At 49.7% G+C, this 22,287-nt stretch overlaps 6 protein-coding genes across 6 annotated transcripts; 2 read left to right on the top strand and 4 right to left on the bottom strand.

The window, feature by feature from the left end:
• Positions 1-946: 946 nt before the first annotated feature.
• On the bottom strand, positions 947-3,442 carry ASPSYDRAFT_152694 (putative differentiation regulator (Nrd1); the record flags this gene model as incomplete). The annotated part of the gene is made up of 1 exon (XM_040842222.1): positions 947-3,442. The coding sequence occupies one exon, from the start codon at positions 3,440-3,442 to the stop codon at positions 947-949; it is 2,496 nt and encodes an 831-aa protein (XP_040701665.1).
• A 2,399-nt stretch (positions 3,443-5,841) lies between these two features.
• On the top strand, positions 5,842-7,621 carry ASPSYDRAFT_152781 (asparagine--tRNA ligase DED81; the record flags this gene model as incomplete). Its single annotated transcript, XM_040842229.1, has 2 exons — positions 5,842-7,439; positions 7,495-7,621. 2 exons carry the CDS (start codon positions 5,842-5,844, stop codon positions 7,619-7,621), a joined length of 1,725 nt encoding a protein of 574 aa, XP_040701664.1.
• A 4,474-nt stretch (positions 7,622-12,095) lies between these two features.
• On the top strand, positions 12,096-12,455 carry ASPSYDRAFT_45810 (uncharacterized protein). Its single transcript, XM_040847116.1, has one exon. The coding sequence runs from the start codon at positions 12,125-12,127 to the stop codon at positions 12,329-12,331; it is 207 nt and encodes a 68-aa protein (XP_040701663.1). The 5' UTR covers positions 12,096-12,124; the 3' UTR covers positions 12,332-12,455.
• A 585-nt stretch (positions 12,456-13,040) lies between these two features.
• Positions 13,041-14,352, bottom strand: ASPSYDRAFT_58449 (uncharacterized protein; the record flags this gene model as incomplete). The annotated part of the gene is made up of 4 exons (XM_040849536.1): positions 13,041-13,064; positions 13,180-13,822; positions 13,929-13,988; positions 14,147-14,352. 4 exons carry the CDS (start codon positions 14,350-14,352, stop codon positions 13,041-13,043), a joined length of 933 nt encoding a protein of 310 aa, XP_040701662.1.
• An 85-nt stretch (positions 14,353-14,437) lies between these two features.
• Positions 14,438-15,093, bottom strand: ASPSYDRAFT_1011189 (uncharacterized protein). The gene has a single exon (XM_040839732.1). The coding sequence runs from the start codon at positions 14,856-14,858 to the stop codon at positions 14,523-14,525; it is 336 nt and encodes a 111-aa protein (XP_040701661.1). The 5' UTR covers positions 14,859-15,093; the 3' UTR covers positions 14,438-14,522.
• Positions 15,094-17,524: 2,431 nt separating this feature from the next.
• On the bottom strand, positions 17,525-19,818 carry ASPSYDRAFT_153562 (putative signal transducer; the record flags this gene model as incomplete). Its single annotated transcript, XM_040842296.1, has 2 exons — positions 17,525-17,934; positions 18,021-19,818. The coding sequence occupies 2 exons, from the start codon at positions 19,816-19,818 to the stop codon at positions 17,525-17,527; spliced, it is 2,208 nt and encodes a 735-aa protein (XP_040701660.1).
• Positions 19,819-22,287: the final 2,469 nt, after the last annotated feature.

Below are 22,287 nucleotides of genomic sequence, written 5' to 3'. Positions count from 1 at the left end.
TGAAGACGTAATGCTTTAATCGAGGCCACGAACTAAAATGTGGAGGGTGGTAAGAAAGATGTAGATTGGAAAGATGGTGGCGGCCTTGTTGAACGTTCTTATTTACTTTTGGATGGAAGCGCGGCCTCAATGTTTTTCCGCTCCGGATTGCGTCCTCTGGTCTAGCATGAACTATAGAGTACAAGTAGAACTATACACAAATTAACTTTGAACTGCAATCAAAAAGGTTCCTGGAAACAGAAATCTATGAATCTGAGCGGTACACGCGTTTTATAGCTGTTGCTCTAATTATGGTTGCTATAGTAGTACGCGACACTATACACATTCAACACAAGATGCATGCCATACACATTATACAGGTCTGGATGAACGTCATTGGTATTGTTTCCTCCACCTCATTTTCCTCGCGTGTCTCACTGGCTGTCAATCGCCATCATCATTCTGAATAATTACCCCCAAATGCTGTTCGGGGCTCCGTCTACCATCTGGTCGGAGACGCGATAGAAGAGCTAAAATCTCCGTATCAATCCCACAAAATCACATCACATGCAAATAAAGAGATCAAGACATAAAAAGAAAATAGACCAGAGCCAAACCAGTCTATGGTATAGCCAAGATCTCAACCGTCTCCGTCGGCAAAGGGAAATAAGCAAAATTGTATAGATCAAGAACAAATGAGAAAATGAAGAAAAATAAGGGGGAAAAGTATCATACCCAGCTAGCAATACATGTGAATGGTATAAGGAAAAGTGATTAAAACATTATAAAGGGTGTGGTTTGGAATGAGATAACAACAATTAACAAGACAGAAAACAATACGAAAACCAATACAGTAGAAAAGAATGAGAATGATAGGAATTTCAAACGATAAGGTGCAACAAAGGATCAACCATAGCAGATAGGGAATGAACGGGAAGGTAAAAAAATGTTTGCAACTAGGCTATGCTTATTTGGCCCCGATCTCTTCTTCTGCCCAGCCGGGCAACGAGTTCTCGTTGTGGATAGCCAACCCGAAGCCGGAATGGTTTAGACCACCCAGAGCAGAGTTAAAACCTGAGAAACTGCTCTGAGGGTGGTGGGATGCCCCAGAACGACCAGGCCCAGGTTGGCCCGAGATAGGACCAAATGGTTCCTGCGAGAATGATGGCAAGCTCACAGCCCGGGAATGCTGTGCACGGGGTACGCTTAGGTTGCTTGTGCTTGCAGTGGAGTGGTGACCAGGTCCAGTGGACCCATTGGTGACGTTCAGAAAACCGTTGGCAGATGGCTTATGCTGGTGCAAAGGAGCGTCAATGCTTCCGTTGGTAAGTTCGCTGGTGGTGGTCGCGTTATAAAGTGATTGCTGGTGATGATGGTTGGACTGGGGTTGGGATTGTAGAGACGCCAGGGTCATGGGATCGTTAAGCCGATCCTCTTGCTCCTGGACTTGTTGAGTAGACATCTGGTTAAGATACATCGTCAGAGGGTTGCTGGAGCCGTTATTCAAGATGCCGGACGGAGAGGCAACAGTTTGTAGGGGGTGTCGGTTCGATTGTCCGTTCTGAGAGCCCGTTGAGCCGGGTGCAGGTGAAAGCGCCGGACGGGTGGGACTAGACTGGGAGCCAGGCTGAGCAAAGGCATGGAAGCCGTTGAGCGCCGGAGAAGGCGACTGCGGTCCTTCGATTCCGCTGCCGTTGCGGCTTTGCTGTCCACCATTGCCTGTTTGACGAGGCGGGTTCCCACATCGGTCTTTACCGAAGTTGATCTTGAACCGCCGATACTCTTCTCGGTTTCGCATGCCCTCGATGGCTTTAATTGCGTTGGCAATATTGGTGAAGTTTACGAAGGCACAGCTTTTTTCCCGTAGTGTGTTGACCAGCTCGATCTCCCCATACTCTGCGAAATCTTGGCGCAGACGCTCTTCGGCCCACGACTCATCTAGATTTCCAACATAAACATTGCGAGAAGCACCGCCACTAACCGCGAGGGCAATAGCAGGTGGAAGGGGACCGGAGTGTTTACCCCAGCCGATTTTCAGCCGCCTGTTATGAATCATGAGCCCCTGCAGATTGCTTAGGGCATAGAACGAAGCAGCCGACGTCGGGTCAATGAAGGTAACGAAGCAGATATGCTTGTCGGGAATGTAACGAATATGGTGTAGAAGACCCCCTCGCACAACGTTGCAAATCTCCTCGATTGTGGTTTCGGGATGAATGTTGCCAAGGTAGATAGTACGATTACCCAGGTTGTTGACACCACCGGCCGAAGTAGCCACTGCGGCCGCAGCGACAGACTGCTGGGCAAGAGCATTGGTAATTAAGTCACGGTCCGCTGAGTTCAGAATGTGCGCATATCCCGGCGCAATTCCTAAGAACTGCGCAGCATTCTGTTGCTGCGTCTTCGATACGTAAGCGCATCGATCCTTTCCGTAGAAAACGCGCTTAGGAGCCTGCCATTTGGCCTCTTGAGGTAGCTGGGAAACGGCTTTCATGGCATTTGTGATTGACAGGAAGTGAACAAACCCAATGGCCTTTTCTTTGACAATCTTCACCGTGTCAATTGGGCCGAATTTGCCAAGTTCTTCCCGTAGATCGTCCTCTGTTGTCTCCTCTGGTAAATTTCCAAGATACACGTTCCGCGAGGCTCCCGACTGCTGAACGGCTAAGGCGACCGATGTTGGTACCTGCGATGGCTTACCCCAGCCTACCTTGATGTCGTTGCCCTTGATGGCTAGTTTTTTCAGGATGGCATCTGAATGAAAGTGTGTGGCGGAGTTGCTATCTAGGAACGAGATGAAGGCGCAGTTCTTGTCAGGGAGCAAGCGAACAGATTCAATCTGGCCACTTCGGACGTGATTCAGAATTTCCTCCGCTGGTGTCTCTGGGGGAATATTGCCAAGATATACAGTTCGGCTGGTACCGGAAAGAAGACCGGGAGTTACAGATGCTGCAGGGCTACCGTACGCAGCATTTCCCAGTCCTCCTAGCCCACCAACAGGGGACTGGGGGCCGCCTAGCATCTGTTGATTTCCCATGCCTTCTGCAGCTAACATGTTGGAGTATAAACCAGGATTATGCGAAGCTTGTGTCGGGCTACCTAGTTGGTTCTGTGCTCCTTGTGCCGAAGCGTTCTGGGAAAACCCGCCATAGTTTGTGAATTGCGGCGAGGTAAACGCAGAGGGTGTACCGGGCTGGAACGGACTGCCGAGCAGGAGCTGGGAAGGAAGGAGAGGAGTGAAGTTCATATCGAACGCGGTGCCCGAATTTGCCATGTTATCGGCCGTGCTCGCGGTAGCAGTCGTGTTGATGGCAGGAATATTTACTCGACGATGATTCCGGTCCGACAATCCTTGCAAGGGGAGGTTGTTCGAACTGTACGCTCCGTGGGAAAATCCAGTACTATCCGCATTCAGGTGAGAAAATTTCAAACGACTCGAGATGTTGGAGGCATCGGAGGTTTGCATGGCGAGGAGACCGAGGGGAAAGGGGCACGGGCGTCTCCTGGTGAAGGGAGAGTGTGAGAGGTGGAGGTAAATGGAGAACCCAATGTCAGCAAGGACGAAAAGAATAGGAATAAAGGAATTGAGAAGGAAATAAGAAGAAAATATAGGAGGGAATAAATTAAGAAATACGGGGGTTTGAAAAGTGACCCCGAGAAGAGAAATGGAAAATCGAGAAACAGAAGCTCCGAACAGAGCAGAGAAAAAGGAAGAGAGTGACAAGAAACAGAAGATTAAAAAAATGTCACAGTACGAAACGAAAGACCCCAATGGAGACGTGTCGAAAAGGGATTCTAGTGGTCAATTGGAATGTGCATTGGGGAGGATGGTGGAAAGGAGACGGACGGGCCCAGGGGTTGAAGTTCGCGGCCGCAGCTGCAAGTCTGCAACACCGCCAAATATCGAACAACGAAGAGCCGCAACGCGAATCACGCAGGCAGATAATACATAGAGGCCCTGGAAAACCAAGGGTGGTGATAAGAAGAAAAGAATACTATTTACTTTGTGCCATCCAAAGGATCAAAAGGTGGACAAAATGGCAGGGCGTCGCGTCGAGTCTTAGATGAGGACAAAGAATGGGCTGAAGCAGTTATGCTCGAAAAGGTAAAGCGCAAATGACACTTGACGAAAAGGAAATGAATCAAACGTCAAGCAAAGAGCGTAGTGTCCAGTAGTGGTCCACTCAATGAAGGGGTCGTATTCAGTCTCAAAAGGGGAAAAGGGGCAATTTGGAGACGGAGCCAGTAAACAGCAAAATACAAACAAATCTGAGAAGGTGGGTGCTTGAGGGCCACAACAGCTTTCACACCAGTAACAGCATAAATATTTTAGAATCACAGATTACAGGGAGAACGACCAGTTTCTGAAGCGAGGGAAAAAAGGGACACAGGAAGCTGAAGCATGGAGGGCTGTAATTCGACGCTGTTCAGTGTTTACAGGGGAGCGGAGCGCACGAAAAGGGGTAGAAACAACACTGGGCAGGAGAAAAAGTGGGCATATTATTCAGGACGCCATCAGTGCGAAGCGGACCAGCATTCAGAACAAATCTCAAGAGTAACCAAAGAGTGCTTGTTGCCGTAAATTGAATGCTGGGCGTTCCCTGGTAGGGGTTTACCGACTTCAGGCTCAAAGAAATTTTGGGGAAGAGGCTGAGGAACTCCTCATCCGAAGCGGATCGTCATCACCATGAGAGGATCTGATAACTCAAGGAGTCAAGGTCACCTCGATGACGGTCACACTGCCCATCAGATATCAGCCTCAGCATGCTCGCATTCCGATTTCAAATGTTACTGTTCGAGTCTCCGAAGCGACAAATACCCCATCTCTTGAGTCGGACGCTGAGTTGTTCTGGAAAGGGGAAGCGGGGAAGACGGCCGCGCCGGGCGGAATAGTTCGAACCGTGCCATCACTATCAGTCCATCACTCATACCCCAAGTGGGAGCCGATTATGACCCCGCTGGCGTGATGGTTTTTGACATAATGGACGTAATTCATGAGAATAACAGTTGTATGAATTGATCAATTGCTGATGATAAATAAATGGAAGAGACCCTGCATGAGAGCAAGTGTCAAGATAGGAAACGGTTGGTGGGGTTGGCAACCAAGACTGACGAGAATCCCGTGAATGACAGGGATGGGACCGGAAGAGGCTGAATCTCGGCTCAACCATATTCCATTCCGGCTTTAGCTGGTGATCTCCTCCGTCCTTCAGCCACATTAGAATGGTTTTCTGGGGTAAACATGCTTATATTCTGGCCTGTTACTTCAAGGCTCAGCGTTCTGAAACCAGGCACTTCCGTTTTTATGATTTTATTCCTATCCATTCCTTGGGATGGCGAAGGAACTGGCTGATCGTGCGAGCAAGCTACTTGAGGGTCATGGAAAGTGCTCAAGGGAGTACCTATGTGTAGAAAAAGGAGTGGGCATATCATTAGATCTCACCTACTGCCGTAATCTGCCATTGGAACAGTTGGTCAGTTTGAACCCTGACGATGTCGGGTTGCGGAACCTTGCCCTGGAAATTGCCCTTATCTTTCTGCCTGAGGCAGCGATCCAGAAAATTACCCCTCCGGAAATTGATAACCAAATGATTCTTTTTCGTTTCGTGCTCTGTGGGCTTGCCAATTACTTTTGTTTGGACTGCTTGTGAATAAGGTATGCGATCCATCAAAATCTACTGATGAATACACAATCACCCGCTCCAATTCCCGCTTCTTCTATATATTTGCAGTGCTGATTCGTGTGACTCAGACCCTAGTGTTGACTCACGGTCCAATTTCCCCTTCGTCGCGCATCTTAACCGGCACAAGACACAAAACGGCAACCCTCAATCCAACAGCTTGCTGTAGCCGACCTATTCTAAAATGGCGTCCATTTACATTGACGAAGACGTTGGGCGAGACGACTCAACCGCTACCGGCGCGGAGTCCGCCCCCTACAAGACTATTGTTTACGCTTTTTTGCAGCATGCCTCTTCTGATGGCACCCAATACTTGACTCGCAAGTCTCAGACCGAACCTACGGGCGAAGGTGCTGACCCGGCTGCGAAACTAGAATGGAAGCCGGCCACCAAGTCCGCGCTGAAGAAAGCAACCACCTTATTCGAGCAACGCAAGAAGAAGGCCGCCAAGGAACAAGAGTTGGCTATCCGTGAGAAGGAGGAGGCAGATAAACGCCAGCTTGTCCTTGAGGAGGCGAAGAAAGTCGTGATCAAGGAAGACCCAACGCTTCCTAAGCCCGTGAAGATTCGGCTAGATGAGACTGACCCTGCTATTGTGAAGCTCGGCTCGCCAGAGTCAGATACACCTGGAACACGAGTGCGCGTTCTGGGAAGAGTTCATCGCCTGCGGAGTCAAAAAGGTATGATCTTTTTGACTCTTGCTGACGGCTACGGGTACCTGCAGTGCGTCCTGACCGGCGATCTGGTCAAAACCTACGATGCTATGACGCTCACCCTTGAAACGTCCATGGCGCTGCATGGAGAGATGAAAGCCGTCCCTCCCAAGCAGCATGCTCCCAACAACCGTGAACTACATGTAGACTTTTACACGGTCATCGGTCGTGCGGCCGGTGATAAGGAGGCGATCACCACACGAGTGTCCCATGACGCTGATCCACAAACCCTCTACAACAACCGTCACCTTGTTCTCCGCGGCGAGACTGCCTCATCAGTGATGAAGGTTCGGGCTGCCACCCTTAGGGCATTCCGTCAAACGTTCGAGGAGCTCCGTTTGACTGAAGTCACCCCGCCTGCCATGGTTCAAACACAAGTGGAAGGAGGAAGTACTTTGTTCAAGTTCGACTACTATGGAGAGAACGCCTACCTGACTCAGTCCTCGCAACTATACCTCGAGACTTGTCTCCCTGCGCTTGGAGATGTATTCTGCGTTTGCCCCTCGTTCCGTGCAGAAAAATCTCTTACCCGTCGCCACCTGTCCGAATACACTCACATCGAGTCAGAGCTGGACTTCATTGATTTCACCGATCTTCTTGACCACTTGGAGGCTGTTATCTGCCGTGTTCTCGAAATCGTTTTAGCCGACCCTGTCGCTAAGCCCATAATAGAGCACCTCAACCCTGAGTTCAAGACACCCAGCCGCCCATTCCTCCGCATGAAGTATTCCGACGCCATTGACTGGCTGCGGGAGCACGAAATTCCCAACGAAGAAGGCAAACCTCACCAGTTCGGTGATGACATCGCGGAGGCTGCGGAGCGTAAAATGACGGATATCATCAACCGACCCATTTTCCTTACCCACTTCCCAGCCGAAATCAAGGCCTTCTACATGAAGAAGGACCCTCAAGATCGCCGTGTGACTGAGAGTGTCGACGTCCTGATGCCCGGTGTCGGTGAGATTGTCGGTGGAAGTATGAGAATGGACGACTGGGACGAGCTAATGGCCGCCTACAAGCATGAGGGCATGGATCCCTCGCCTTACTACTGGTACACCGACCAGCGCAAGTAAGTTCTCTTCCCCGAGAAAATCAGAAAGTTTGTACTAATTGGCGTGATCCAGGTACGGGACATCACCTCACGGTGGTTACGGTTTTGGTTTGGAGCGTTTCCTCGCTTGGCTGTGTGCCCGGTACACAGTCCGAGACTGCTCCTTGTACCCTCGTTTCACAGGTCGTTGCACGCCTTAAGCCCACTTCACTTAGTATTGTACCTGGTAAAGAGAATAGCCTTTCAAGATCCTACTATAGACAACAGTCTAGCCCGGTTACTTCCTCCTTCTTCTTCCAAAAGACATATGTTACCGGTTTTGATGATAAATTTATGAGACCAAATTTTTTTTTCTTTTGCAAGTCCCAGCCACTGAGCCCTTGCGATCTTGCATGGATAATCACGGTCAAGCGACACGTAGGCACGATACGAGTGTGATATGATCCTCAGCTAGACAGGCCCCCACGAATTCGAGTTGTAGCATTATAGAGAGGCCTTGATCGATTTGACTAGAAGTCTCGCAATGGTCTGCGCCAGAAAATAGCTGCTTTAAGGGCGGAGCCATAGTCTTACAGGCACCAAAAAGTCCGCCGAGAACAGGACTTCCCAGAGATATATCGAATTCTTTATTCCTTCTTCCCAAAGTATATAATGACGACTTTAAGATATATGAGGCCTTAGCGCAGAGAGATATAATCATGTATGAAACCAGTGCGTTGTTCGGTGCTTACCCTCGCAACGTAATGCCTCTCTTGTATAGCTTTGTCTTCGGCGGAATCGCGGACTGACGGAAAATACTCGTCATAGGGGGCGGGTTAAAATATTTGAGCCCTATCTATGATAATTAAGGATTGTTATCTGCTCCAAGTTCCGATAATGTTTCGAAAATTTGTTGTTGGGATGCGCCTGAGCGAATGATCTCAATCAGCCTGTCAACGACCTCTGGTTGTCCATGCGAGACCACGGTAAGAAGGCGGGAGAGAAATGTCTGGTAGTACTCCGCATTTTCGGTTTCCGTATTGGTGGCTTCACGCCCGCCCGCCTGTCTGTTGCTACGGCCGGTGCCGTTGGTTTGAGAACTGGGAGCTAACTGTTATTTTGCAAATCTCCGAGATGAAGTAATCTGTATTCTCGGACGGGGGGCCCCGGGGGGGGGAGCGGGGTCTTTCTCTTCCTTTTTATATCTCGACGAAGAATGAAAGCGGGATGGACAAGAGTAGGATGATTACTCACCTCTGCTTTGAGTTCTGTGGCATGTTCGGATCTTGTCCGTCCATGTTTCTCTGGTAAGTCCCTGAGGACTAGATATTCAAGGACACCTTGGCGCACAAGGTAATTTGCGTTGCTGCTGCGTGGTGATTAAATACCGCTGTTGATATTTGATCGCGACCTTGAGATAGATTGAAAGAGCGACTGTAGGAAGGAAAATGATCGAAGTACGTAGTACATATGTTGGTCCGCTTTTAGGCCGGCACGGACACCCTCAGTGCCCCACGGAAAGAATAGGATAAGTTAGAAGGGTCGCCATCTGCGGGTAGGCCCAATAAATAGATTCGACTGCTCGTCACATACGAACTAAGAACTCAGTGCTGACTGTCAGGGTTCAATAATAGCCAGGGCACACAGGGCCACCGTTGATGATGATCCCACAAAGGCTTTGCTCTACTACTGGCCAAGCGACGACAATCAAGAGAGGCCGTGAAAAGCAAACAGCGCAGGAGATGATCCAAGTCATTTTTGGAGGGAGCAAATCATCGTCAAGCCTATGACAGCCATCAAATGGGATGCCACCGGGCTTTGGTTCTTCCTGGTGGAAGTACGGTAGTGCCGTGGAAATGTTATCCTGGCGACAAGAGCCAATCACGGGACCCAGCCGCCGAGCCCCCTTGGACTTCCATCAGCCACTTGCTCTGTTTCGAATACCTTAATTGACCCATATCGGTTGACGACATCGAATTCACGATCCCCCTTGAATCTTTGGGGGCGCGACCCGCCGGTGGCGATGGGAGTACCTATCTGGAAGAGAGTTCCAGCCAACCAAATTCTCTCGTGCCCTTCCAGATCGACGTCGATGGTCAGAAGAACTGCTTCTCGCCTAGGATGCTCTGCTGAGGTCTTATGAACAAATCTAACCGGTCTGCTGCGGGGAAACAGGACAGTTAAGCTTGGACTCGAATCTCCTGGTTGCTCTGGTCGGGATTCCCTCCGTCATGCATCTTACACCGCATGCCATGGCCACTGGGTTTGGTAGTTGAGAAACAGCAACCTGATTTCCAATAAGCTCAATAGCGTCCGGGGTCCGGGCAGGTATACGTTGCCACCCGTGCGTGGAGTAGAGAGCTTAAAGCAATATTCCTTGCGTTCTTGATCGCTACCGGCCAGCCTGAACACAACGGTGAGCAAAGGCATCATGATATCAACAAGTTTTGCTATTAACACTCGAGATAATGCATGCTGACACCTTGGGACTCCATTCGCAGAATACTTGCAAGATCTGGAGCCTGGTCGTGGCTCCTTCCTTCGTACGTTTGTTAAACCGCCAGACGATGGCCCAAGAACGACCGATGCCGTGAAGCTTGGAGTTTGTGGTCTCTCATGGTGTTCATTACCGTGCTGGATGTCGAGTTCTTTCATTTTATGACCGTGGTTTAAGATAGGAAAACTGTGTTCTCACTATCTGTGTGTTCAACTCTCGAAGTTCAACAGGTGAAGGTTGGCGAATAGGGCCTCGTCGGGCACTAGATTTGTCCGTAACGGTCAAAACATGTCAAGGGGTAGCCTTTCTTGTCGAGAACCGCCCGATACACAGACCTTGGCACGCACTTTCAATTTTCCCATGGTATTTGCCATCCGTCGCGAAGGTGTTGATATCGCTATCCGACGAAGGATGGTTTATGGGTTGTGTCGGTGCTTGAAAACTTTTTGAGAGTCGGCGATGACACGGGTGCTGACGTATGGTAGGATTGTTGGTTGCTGGGCCTCTTTTCCAACCCTCTTCCAAAGTTTCCACAAGGAATTATTACGCAACGATAGCCCGTTACTTAGCAAGTACGGCGTGTCGTTAGCTTAATGCCGATGTCTATGCTCATTATACAAGCTTTATCGAGACAAAGCTGATCGCGTTGATCACGCCAACTTGAGCTTTCTTATCGCGATGTGTCGGAGCGGGAGTCACCTATTACACTAGAGCCCATTGATGTGTTGACTCCGTAGCTGATGATTTCGGCGACGGTGTGTTCTGCTGTTGAAAGCACTGCTGCCGCAAGGACTTGCGGGAAGCTGTCTGTCAGCTCGTTGCTCCTGTCCCAAGCTCTTTCGTGGTCCATGTTGCACAGAGCGGTGAGCAAATGACCTGGAAGCATGAGATCCCGAGGATGCGGACTCTCGCGCATCCAGTTGTGGCTGGCTGATCGGTCCAACTCAACTTCTTCGAGCTTAGGGGCACTGTCTCCGAGGCCGTTTTGGAGACAAAGCCATAGCAAAAGGTTCACTCTAAGTAGCTTAGGTGAAACCAAGGAACAGGGTGTTTCGTACTCTTTATTCGAGGGCTCTTTTTGCCCATAAACAATGCGGTCGTTTGCATTTTCTGCTTGGGAAGAGCGGGAACACCAAATCACCAACAAACCCTTCCATGACGCACAGGTGAGCTAAGTTAAGTATTTGATAGCTGAAGTTGAAGCCAGAATATGATGCGCGAGGGCGACAAGGGCAGAAAGGAATTGTGGCCTCAGTGTCTCGTCTGGCACTGGCACCAATAGGAGGGCTGAGGCTTTAGGAGATAAGTTCCCAGCGTCCTTATTGGGCTCCACCTGATGGTCTCCTGCCCGTCACTGCCAGAGAAAACCATGGAACTTTGTTTATCTCGCATGCTAATTCTTAATTTGACGGTTGAAGAACTTTATCGGACACCTTGATCCTGACGCGTCCAGGCCTCGCTACCTTCACCAGCAGATGCCCTGATGTCAGCTCTACGATCAGGTCTAGCAACGGTCTCTCCCTCTTGTTGAAGGACCCAACGTGCAAGCATTTGATTTTTGAAGTCGGTCAGATTACACGCTGAACCATTGGTCAACTGGCCCAGCGCTTGCTTGGCATGGTACCGAACCAATCAATCAGGAGGCAGCGCGACTAGGTTTCCTTTCAAGTTGCATCTGCGACATAAGTTGAAGCTTTATATAATATCTGGGCTTGGGGTTTGACGACAAGCCCCACGACGGCAGATCCAGTAACTGTCTGCGAACTATGTCATTCACTGGACCAGTATTCAGTATTAAGATGCCTCTGCTCTGCGACCCTATAGCGCTCAGCCGTTTAAGCAGAATATATAGGTTCCAGCGAAACCCTATTAGTAGTCCTTATTACAAGCGCTGAGTACATTCCAACATGCCTGTCAAATTCCGAGGGCAAATTACGGAAATGCGAAAACCGCCCAGCATTCCAATGAAACATCCAATCTCCGCGGTATACACTCTGCTAACATCAAAACTTCTCTTGTCAAGTCGCGTGCCAACAGGCCCCTTGCTTAAATTGGGATTCGACTTCAGGAGAAAGAAAGCCTTTACGCCCTTATCCCTGCAGTATATAGACCCTCTCTCCCAGCTTCTCATTTCCTGCAGCTTCCAAAATAAAAAGCAACGCCAAATAGACACCGAGCCAATTAATCGGCGACTTGCGAATCACCTGCAGTCCATCCAAAATCCACTATGCACTTCTCAGCCCTATCTCTCGGACTCATGGCCTTCCTCGCTGCCGTCCACGCGCATCCCAGCAGCCCTGTCGGCGCACATCGATTCGCAAAGCGACAAGGGAAGGACATCGGAAACATCGCCTGCGTGGGCGCCTGCGTTAAGACCCCAGAGACTTTGAAATGTGGACAAAACATAGAGGTACACCTTTTTTTCTTTTTTTAAGTTTTATTTTATTTGACAGCCCGTCCCGTCTTGTCCAAAATTCATCTTCACTTTTGTGTGTATATATACGTCCTGTTCCTGTCTTGTATTTGATATTTATCTGACGATGTTGCCATTTGGATTTGGATTTGAAACTTACATATATAATCTCTCTATTCAGTTCCGCCCCCACCAGGGATGCTACATTTGCTGCTACTCAGACGCAAGGGAGGGCGGCTTGCCCGTCACCACGGCGGATCGTGGTGCAGGGCTGTCTTAAATTCGGACCGTGGTAATGGGACCAGACTCTTGGACGGATGAGTATAATTATAATGTATAATTGAATTTAATATAAATCACGGATGAGATGGACGACTAATCAGGTGTTTAGAAGGGGAGAACACTGCTATTGTCTCTGTCTCCAGTCTCGCTGGTTGACCGGATGGGCGTTGATTTACTGCGTCCTACTAGGCTTAGACCACTACATTTTCTAAAGCCTTGATTAGCAGCTAATTTTTATAATGTCTATTATATGATCGTCCCAAAAAAGTGTTTTTGGTCTAGCAGGGGGATTGAGATATATGCACTTCGAAGTATTGATATTTATTTACTTTTCATTTTTGACAACTATCTCAAGTACCTCTTGGTGGCACCACCCGTCTTGTTGAGGTTAAAGGAAAGAAAACGCTATATCGATCACACATCAAGTCATGTCCTTTTGCGCTGAGTTCTATGGTATACCGCCTGTACTCCGCTCCGTATAAAATAAAGATAAATAAGAAAAGTTGATCATAATCCATCTCGTGTAACACCAGTTAAACGCCATGAACTGCGTAGAAGCGTAGTCCACATCAGTTCTCATCAGACACAGTTATGGCCGGAGTAGTCTCGGTCTTCCCGTTCCAGAGGCCACTGCTAGCTGGAAAGATGGACCCGCTGTTGGAAGTGTCGACGTGGGAGTCTGAAATCATCTCGATATGAGGGACAACCAACTCCACGCTTTTCGCGCTACCACTGCTAGAGAAGCAGGGCTTATGACGGGGAGGTAGAGGGCGATGAGTAGAGTCAGACATATGGCTCATGTAATCCGATGCATTGCTGCTCAGAGACGAGGGTGTCGATGCGACGGTCTGGCTCAACGATGGAAGAGTGGATAAGCTACTTGAGCTTTGGTTGTAGCCCTTGGAGCGCCGAATCGGAGCCGCAGGCTCGTCGCCATGGAATTTGCAGAGATATTTCCAGGCATCCGAAGTCATTAGGCTTGGAGAATGACTGTCACTGGATATAACAGGCTTCCATTCGGTGGGATCAAGATCCGTCCGGACGTCGGGCATTTCAGTGGGTATCCGGATAGGCTGAGAAGCTGTAGCAGGGAGTTTCGTGGGCGTTAACGGCGCGACGATTGTTCGAGGAGACATCGGTGGGGAAGATGGAGGTGTGACAGGAGGGGATAACGTGTTGTAGTATGTGAGTGACGCAGAAAGAGGCTTTTGAGTGTCTTTGCGGCGGCAACTTTAGAATACGTTAGCGAATACAGAGAATTAAGGAATAGTAAGGGAGGACGGGAGGGAAAGCCGTCGTTATATAAAGACAGTCGCGGAATGATAAGGGGTCATACCTCTCACTGCAATAAAGAAGGCGGTTATCGGGCACGGTTATCTGCTTCTCGCACATGGCACTACAGCAGTTATTAGCATAAGCACAACCGATAAGCAGGAATCTGACATGCAAGGGGTTGGATAACGATAATGATTAGGCCCCATTTTCCGAGAAAGGAAGCGGGAAAGATGTGGCGGTTGTACGGTCAGGAGGGTATATACGAATCTCGAAACATACCAATAATTGAGAAAACTGGCGGCCATCTCAGGCGTCCGATCGTCGTCTGTTGAAGCGGCTCGCGCCTGGCCAGAGCCTAACTTGGAGATAGAGATATTCGCGTATGAGGTGCCCTTCCGATGAATTGCTGGTCTGGCAGCCCTTTTGGACGAGTTCGAACCGGAAGGGGAGCGACGGTGATGGGAAAGACCGTTGCTTTGAGTCATGGTGGCGGTGAGGCCTTTGTATAGTATCAAGGATCCTTGGCCGGTTGATTTATCTGGAATAGCCTAGTGATATGCAATGTGGAGCACGGGTGATTCCCCTGAGGGGCCCGAGTATGAGGGATTTCCAAGGGACTGGGTTAGGTCGGCTTCAAAACAAACGTCCCACTGTATCACAAAGGGTGACGGCAATATTGTGTGCTTGGACGAAAGTGGACGATTGGGATAAACCAGGAAGAATGCTGAGGGAGGACGAATGCGGGAAATTGCGAAGAGAGCCAGTGACAGGACAAATATGTACAGCAATGCTTGCCGTCTGAGAGCGTCCGCAGAGATAACGAAAGTGATAAGCTTTTGACTGTGATACCCCAATGGTCAGCCGTGGCACAAACAGCAACGCTGTCGGGCCTTATCATTGGCCTGTAGAGGGGCAAAAGATAAGGGAAAATGACTAGATGAGGTGCGGAGATAGGGAACAGGCGGTGCTTTGAAGAACCGGATCGGGACATACCAAGGCAGACTGGGCTTATTTTTGGCTTGATGTGCGTATTTTCGTGCTCTTGTCTCGCGTTGAGCCGTGCAAGGACTAGAAGATACAGCCCCTGACCCTGATTGCTATGCGGGATTATTTGTAGATTTACCGGTATGCCGCTAGGATTGGACAGCAGATGAGGAAAATCGCTCGGAATATTTTTTTTGGACTGACGGACGGCAGGTAAGGGTTTTAAGTGGACGCTGGATTGGTGAAGAAATGCAATACGACTGATCCACGAGTATAAATAAGAATAGAAGCGCCGATATGCCACCCGATGAGTCAAGAACCAGACCGGGAGCCGAGACTCAAGACAACAGTGGAGAAAGTGATTGAATTGCCTGTCTCAGAGCAGCTGGAGTGGGGAGTAAATAGAGTATTTAAATAGGCCGCGAACGAGCGACTCAAATGGGAGCAACCTTGGGAGGAGGACGGATTGGTTGATCATGAACGCGTATGTCGAGCGAGGTTCTAGAACGCCGCAGGATGCTGCCGAAAGCACCTGCTTGGATGGGTGGATGACGATCCCGAGCACGTCAGACTGCGACACCTGGGTCCTCAGGCACTCCCAGGCCACAGTCCAGTTTTTACTGCTTGACGTCGACACTAATTATAGCCCGCCGTCCCTTGACTTGACGGCAGCTGTTCCGTGCTTCCGTCCCTCCAGTCCCCTGGTCCTGGTCTTGAATACGACTCTCTAGCTCTCCCAGCCGGGCTTTCTTCTAGGTGAATGAGATGGCCCCAGTATGGCCTATTTGTTAGTTGTTACCCTATTTCGACAATGTTGATGGGTCGATGTCAAATGTCATTCGTGAGCCTATCTGGTTGTTGTGCTCCACATTCTCTGTGTCTAGACAACTGCCCGGGTGGGCATCATTCTTGCGAGCAAGCTGCCAAGTCTTCAGGTTGAACCACCTGATGGGTGCAGCAGGCCAGTGCTCTGCAGAAGAGCTCCGACACTGGCTGAAGACGTAGCTTCGATTGGGTCACTTGTTAGGCTGCATGTATCGACAACGTGGGAGGGCTACAGAGGGCCGATGGCTATCGTCCCCTACTCGCTGAAAAGCCTGCTGGTGGGAAACAATTCACCAGGGTGCCGAGTCGCTTCCCTCACACCTCTCGTAAATGCCACCAAAATGCGTACACCTTGGGGGAAATGATACCCTTAACAAAACGGGCACCAGCTACGTATTTTTGGGTGCCACTACCGGGGTTCCCAAAACCCACAGGCCCTTCAGCGGGGTCTTTTTGATAGCCACGACAGAGACTCGAGGATCTCGACAGAGAAAGTGACACATAATCAAGGGCGACGGAATTGAAAGATCGAAGACTCAAAACGACTATAGTGGGGCACGTCTATGATGAAACCCGAAACATTCCATTCTCCACAAACGCTGAGGATTTCAGAGAGTCTCTGTCTGGGGTCAACCAAGGCACTCATTAACTGCCTCGATTCCGGCGCGGTGCAGTGCCGAGGCCAGCTGCTTTGGCGTGATGTACCTGTGCTCGATCTTAACTCGATGATAGGCCCCGCTCGCGTAGCAAGAACAGCCCCCGGCCAGTACCTGATGCTGGAGAAGCCGGCAAGGCGAGACATCACGCTTCATGCTACTCTCCTATTTTATTCGCGCATGGGAGAGCAAATTGACCCATGATGGGAGCCTGCATTGGCCTTGGCCCTTGATGGTCCATGCATGCCTACCTTCAACCCGGCGAATTTGAGTCTGCTGCAACCAGGCATTGATTCAGTGTCGTCCACGGATATCGCGGTTCTCGATGCAACCCAGAAACAACGCTAGGGTGCTCCAGTTCCCTCTACACCCATGGCTCTACGCAGAACTCCCGTCCACTTCCGTAACTCAATCATTTCAAACAATAACCTTGTGTGTCAGCCAGTCATCATTCGCCCTACGGTTTTGAGCAATACGCTGCAAAGTTTTCGCCTGATGACGCAAGAAAACATACAACATAACATGACTATTGATGCAAATGAGGCAATAGAAAACGTCAAATTCCCTCACTGCGAAGAAGGAACTGAAAAAAACTTAGATTTCATTATTGAGCCTAGATGTGACGCCACAGATCTTGCACTTTTCCCGCTCGACTTTGGTTGGCCTTGTCTATACCTAGACTGGATTTTTCTTCCATCCCGACATGCAACGACAGGCCCTGACAAAAAGACAGAATATTATTCTTCTTTCCTCGCACGCTAAGACCCCCAAAACAGGTTAACAACAAGCCTAATTTGATGCTTTCGAGTCAGGAAGTGGAGGTTGACTTGCGCCGTGCGCGCGGTGGCCGTCGATCGGGATCTACATACTAAATTAGTTGTTCCTTTGTGCGGTGGGCTCCATCACAGGCTACACCGTACATAAAATGCTATAAGCCAGACTCTTACTCGTAATAATAGGCGCATAATATTAAGAGATGTGGGAGAATTGGTGTATCGGTCACCTACCACTGTCTACATTAGGTAATGTACTTTGTGCAGGGGTGAATGTCAGTTTTAGCCTTTGTCCTAAGTAGGGAGGTGGTTCCACAAAGTTGTCCGTGTCCAGAAAAGTGAATTGTAGAATTTATCCAAAAAGGGTATCATAGCGGTATTGTACCTCATTAAAGCCAAGAAGGAGAAATACCCGGCTATCATTTGTCGATATCCATGGCATCGCTGGCGCCAGCTGTAACAGGTGCTGGCGCAGCAGCAGGTGTGGTCGCGGTTGTGGCCGTGGCCGCGGCTGGAGTTAGGTTATTAGGACCGGCCGTCTTTGCGGCATCGCCATCTGTGCTTGTGGCTTTGGACTCTTCGGCTGTGCCGTCAGGCTTTGGGCTGCTCTCTTTCGGGGCACTGGGATCTAGGAATCTTGCAGGGACGCCGCGCGCGGCGATACCTGCGGGTCCAACGTAGCATCCAAGCATAGGGCTCCAAGAATACTTTTGAGCAACGGTATGGCGAATTTCATGGTATGCATAGGAGTTTGCGAATGGAAGCGAAGTATCTGGGTCTCGGTAGCGCGATGGAAGAGACGTGATAACACAGAGTGAGGACGATATTTCTATGACAAATCAGTAACGAGGCGAGAGAAAATGAAAGGAAAATGAAAGGAAAAGAAAGGATTCCGCAGGAGAGATTTCCACGTACTTGTAAGTCTAGGGGGTTTCTTTGCATTGAAGTAGATACTGAAGTCTCGACTCTGGGCAGTTTTGTCGTCAAAATTCTCCAGCACAGTGAGGAATCGTCCGGTGTGTTCGACGGCCGCTGGGGCAGCCGCAGGTTGTTGTGAATCTGCAGTTGTCATATTTGTCTCGTCTATATGGATACCAGGTTGTTGTTCAATTGATGCTGGGACCTGTGTGCTTTCTTTCGGTGCCCCGTCTAGTTGATCAAGGTCGGGCCCATTGGAAACAGGCAACTCGGAAACAGGCAAGGATGATGGTTGAATGCCAGGTGCTGGCTGAGTGGTTTTTGGTGGCTCGGGAGTTGACACTTGAGCGACATCGCTGGGCTTCTCTTCTGATATAAGTGATGGTTCGGCGTCGGGAATCTGATCATTTTCCTCTGTCGCGACTTCACCAGTTTGTGATGTTGAGTTTGGTGCTGCCGGACCGTCTGGTGTCCCTTCTGCCGTCCCTTCTGTTGCCGCACTATCAGTTGCTTTTACTGATTTTTCACCAGAAACCTGCGCTTCTCCGTTTACTTCGGCGTTCTCTTGCGGCACGTTAGCAGATTCGTCTGCTTCTGGCAATGCGCTGGGGGAGTCTGGTAACTGGTCTTCCGATGCTTCCTTTGTAGGGCTGATAGGTTGAGTAGAGGTCATCGAAGCTTCGTTTTTGGCCCCAGAGTGGTTCTCCGCCAATGCCGTACCAGTAATCACGCCGGGATCAGTGGTTGTTTGTTGAGCAGGTTGAGTGGATTGAGCAGATTGGTCTTGTCTATCGTCGGTGGTAGGCTGCGTGGGGGGTTCGGACGGATTGATGGGAACTGTAGCCTGTGATACCCCGGGTTCAGTGGCAGTATTGCTTGATGGTTGCTCCGTGACACTCTTCCCTTCTTTGTCCGCCTTCTTGCTCTTCTTCCGCCCAGTGTCGTCTTTCTCTGGCTTTGGTGTGATCGCTACTTTCCCAACTTGCGTTAACCGTCCATCGGCCCAAGTCGCGACACCACTCCAGTAAGATATAACAGGACCTTCGAGGCGGCGATTCTGTAATGCTTCAATCTTCGCTCGCCTTTCCTCTGCTTTCCTTTTTTCCATCTCTTCCCATCGGTTGAGGCTTTTGCTGTTGTGTTTTTCCACTCTTTCAGCTTCTGCAAGACGTTCAGCCTGCGTCATCGATTTCGGCTTGTGCTTCGCCTTCCGCTTGGCTGCTTCTTCCATTGTGGCAATTAAACGAACACGCTTTTCCTCGCTATCCTTTAACCGAGCATGCGTGAGTTCTTTATTTTGCATGGTTTGTCGACGAGAGGAAGATCGTGTAGGCCCTTCATCAACCGTAGGAATCCATGAAACTCGTTCCGACTTCTTCCTTGGGCGAGAAGGAGCCGCCGTTGGCATCTTCGGCGCGGCGGTTGGGTCGATTTTCACCTTCTTGCTTGTAATCCTATACCGAAGGTCTTCTCGAGCTCTCTTTTTCTTCTTCTCCTCTTTTTCTTCTTTCTGAATTTGTTGTTCTCCCTCGAAGTCGTCTGCCTGAGCGTTCGGTCCTTGATCGTCGTCATCGGAGGACTCAAGTCCCATGTCATCCTCTTCGCCTCCTTCTTCTGCTACATCCGCCGAAAACTCATTATCATCGTCCACCTCTTCGAATAATAGCGCCAGTTCATCATCCGCCTCAGCGTCTAAGAGGGCCGACATCTGCCGTCCAGCTGTGCTCCGCTTTTCGCGTCCCTTGATAAGCGATTCCACAGGAACCTCATCCGCCTCGGAAGAGGAAGAAGACATATCCTCATCGTGTGACATTCTCGGTTATCCGGTTAAAAAGACGTTGAGCGCTTGACGCAACTAATTAATCGTTCGATGGTTCGCGAATTCGGTACGACGCGTTTATAAGATGCGTTAACGGTTGGAAGGCTGCCTTAACCTCATCTAAGACGTCGCCCAGAATTTAAAACACGTCGAGAATAAATAACATAAGCATATAACGTAGGATTGCTAATTGGTAATATAATGACTTGAGAAGAAAGGTGCCACTATGATCACTCCGCGCCGCCGATGGAAGCTCTGAAGGCGGTAACTGGTTATAGAAAAGATGGCAGATTACTATCCGTAGGTGGCGGTCTAAATCAGGTCTTCAAGAAGTTTATGCCCCAGGCATATATTTTGATACCTTATCTCTATGCTGCTGTCTTGGTCAAGAGTGCCCGGAGAATTCGAGGCACCACCAATCCACGTTCAATTTTCATGGGAGTGTTCTCTGATGTGACGGGCGTCCCAATATTACGACAGTCTTGTCTCCTTGCGTTAGGGGCCGGCATACTCCGAGGACGCCTTGATGAAGGGAAGGGGCCACAAGCACAGACTCCTTCTTGCCTCCTTGCTGATGTCAAGTCGTAAAAGCTAGACAAAACTATAACTCGCGTCAACTGTGTTCTTCCATAGTACTATTTAAGAGGACCCATTGCGGTTGACAGTCTCTACAGCAACCTGTTCGGTTCCATCTCGGCCTTTTCCGTGGCGGAGGCAGAACTTCATCAGGGAGGGCGTTGGAATGCGGGGTCGAAGATGTTTCAAGAGTGTCAAGCATCCAGACGGGGCCAAGTTTTCAGATCCCTCCCTGTTTCAGAATTCGTACGATGGTTCAGCCCGTGATTGGCAGGTCGGCACATCGTCGACTTGCCAACGGTGTCAGAAAGGGGTTGCTGGTTCCTGAGAAGAGCTGTTGTTCGAAAGCCTCTGTCACATTAAGCTGGATTCTATACTCCTGCTCACAGACGAAGGAAGGCCGGCAAGGGGACGGACTTCGGCCACCTCTTGAGTGCCCATCGGATTAATCAACGAAAGGAGACAGATCGCTCCTCGGCGCAAAGCTGAGAAACGCCATTGTTCGAGGCACCAAAATAAACTCCACTGACATCTCTGGACCCTCACCTGAAACGCCTCGTAGCCGCACAGGATCCAGAGTTTTGAGAGACGGGAGATGCTTGACTGATGCGATCTGGTAAATTCATCGATAGGATGCCAATATGGATGAAAAGATGAGACGAGCAAAAGCAACGATATCAGCTTGCAAGTGAAAAAGCCCGAGTTGAATGAAACCACAGCCATCCTGGCGGTTCCATCATATGCATGGCTGCAGAGAGCAGACGCACGCAAAATCAACCACCAGTGGCACTGTCCTTAATTCGTTATTGCCCTCAGAGCTTCAGAATAATCAACCGTAAATACAGTGAATGCAGAGTAATTTGGACAAAGGACGAGCCTTCCTTCACATTTGACGACGCAACGGGCCAACCACAGGGCGTGAAGCAGCCGGGAGCTCCAAACTCCAAGTGCCCTGCTACCACTGCCAGCCAGCCTACCGCAGCCCGCAACCGCCTACTCGAAAGTCTTTTCCTCTGTCCCTTCCGACTCCTCTGTGATCTCCCAGCATCATCCGTTGCTCCTGCTCTTACCTCTCCTGTTCTTCTCTCCCTTTCATATCCATCTCTTCGTCTTTCTTCTCTCTCCTAATTCTTTCCATACTGTATCACTTTTTAGTCACGTCATCTCTCGATCCTTTCTCCATAGTCTGCCGTTCCACTTTTCGGCTTCTGCCCTGAGCTGCCCTGCTAATTTCCAGCCACCACCAAGTCGGTTTTTCTGGCCCTTGCACTTTGGAGTCGTCTCTATTCTTTCTCTCCCTCGAATTGTTACCCCGACGATAAATCGCATCTCCTCGATCTTTTTTTTTTTTTTTATCCTCGCGAGTCGTTGCAGCTTTCCGGTCCACCTTGCTTTGGAATCTACACTTTGCATCCTTGGTGCCAACTGGATTCCATTACGAGCCAAGCGACTCTTTTATTTATCGCGATTACTTTTCTTGATCTCGACGCCTAACGACCGAACGCTGGCGGATTGCCCATCCAACTCATCTCCCTAGCCTCCACTTCAGCTTCATTCGAGCTTACGTATTCACTCGGGCGATTCTTCCGGTCAACCCCGCCGTCGCACGCATTACCTGAATCAAGCAAAGCCCTGATGCAACACGCAGTCTGAGACATTTTTCATTGCGTTGATTGTCGTCCGACTTGTGGTGCACGGTTAATATCCCACTATTCTCTGAAGCATCAGCATTGAACTTATGGTTGTCGTGGGTTGAGATCCGATCGCGCAGGATATTTATACGTTGTGGCCACCGCATAACACAAAGGCTCTGCAGCTCTTGCCAAGACAACATATTACCAAGTTTCGTGGCGGAGGTACCAGTACATA

The sequence above is a fragment of the Aspergillus sydowii genome, assembly GCF_001890705.1.
Source record: "Aspergillus sydowii CBS 593.65 unplaced genomic scaffold ASPSYscaffold_6, whole genome shotgun sequence".
Classification (NCBI taxonomy): domain Eukaryota; kingdom Fungi; phylum Ascomycota; class Eurotiomycetes; order Eurotiales; family Aspergillaceae; genus Aspergillus; species Aspergillus sydowii.
This window is presented reverse-complemented; position numbering and strand designations above follow the sequence as displayed.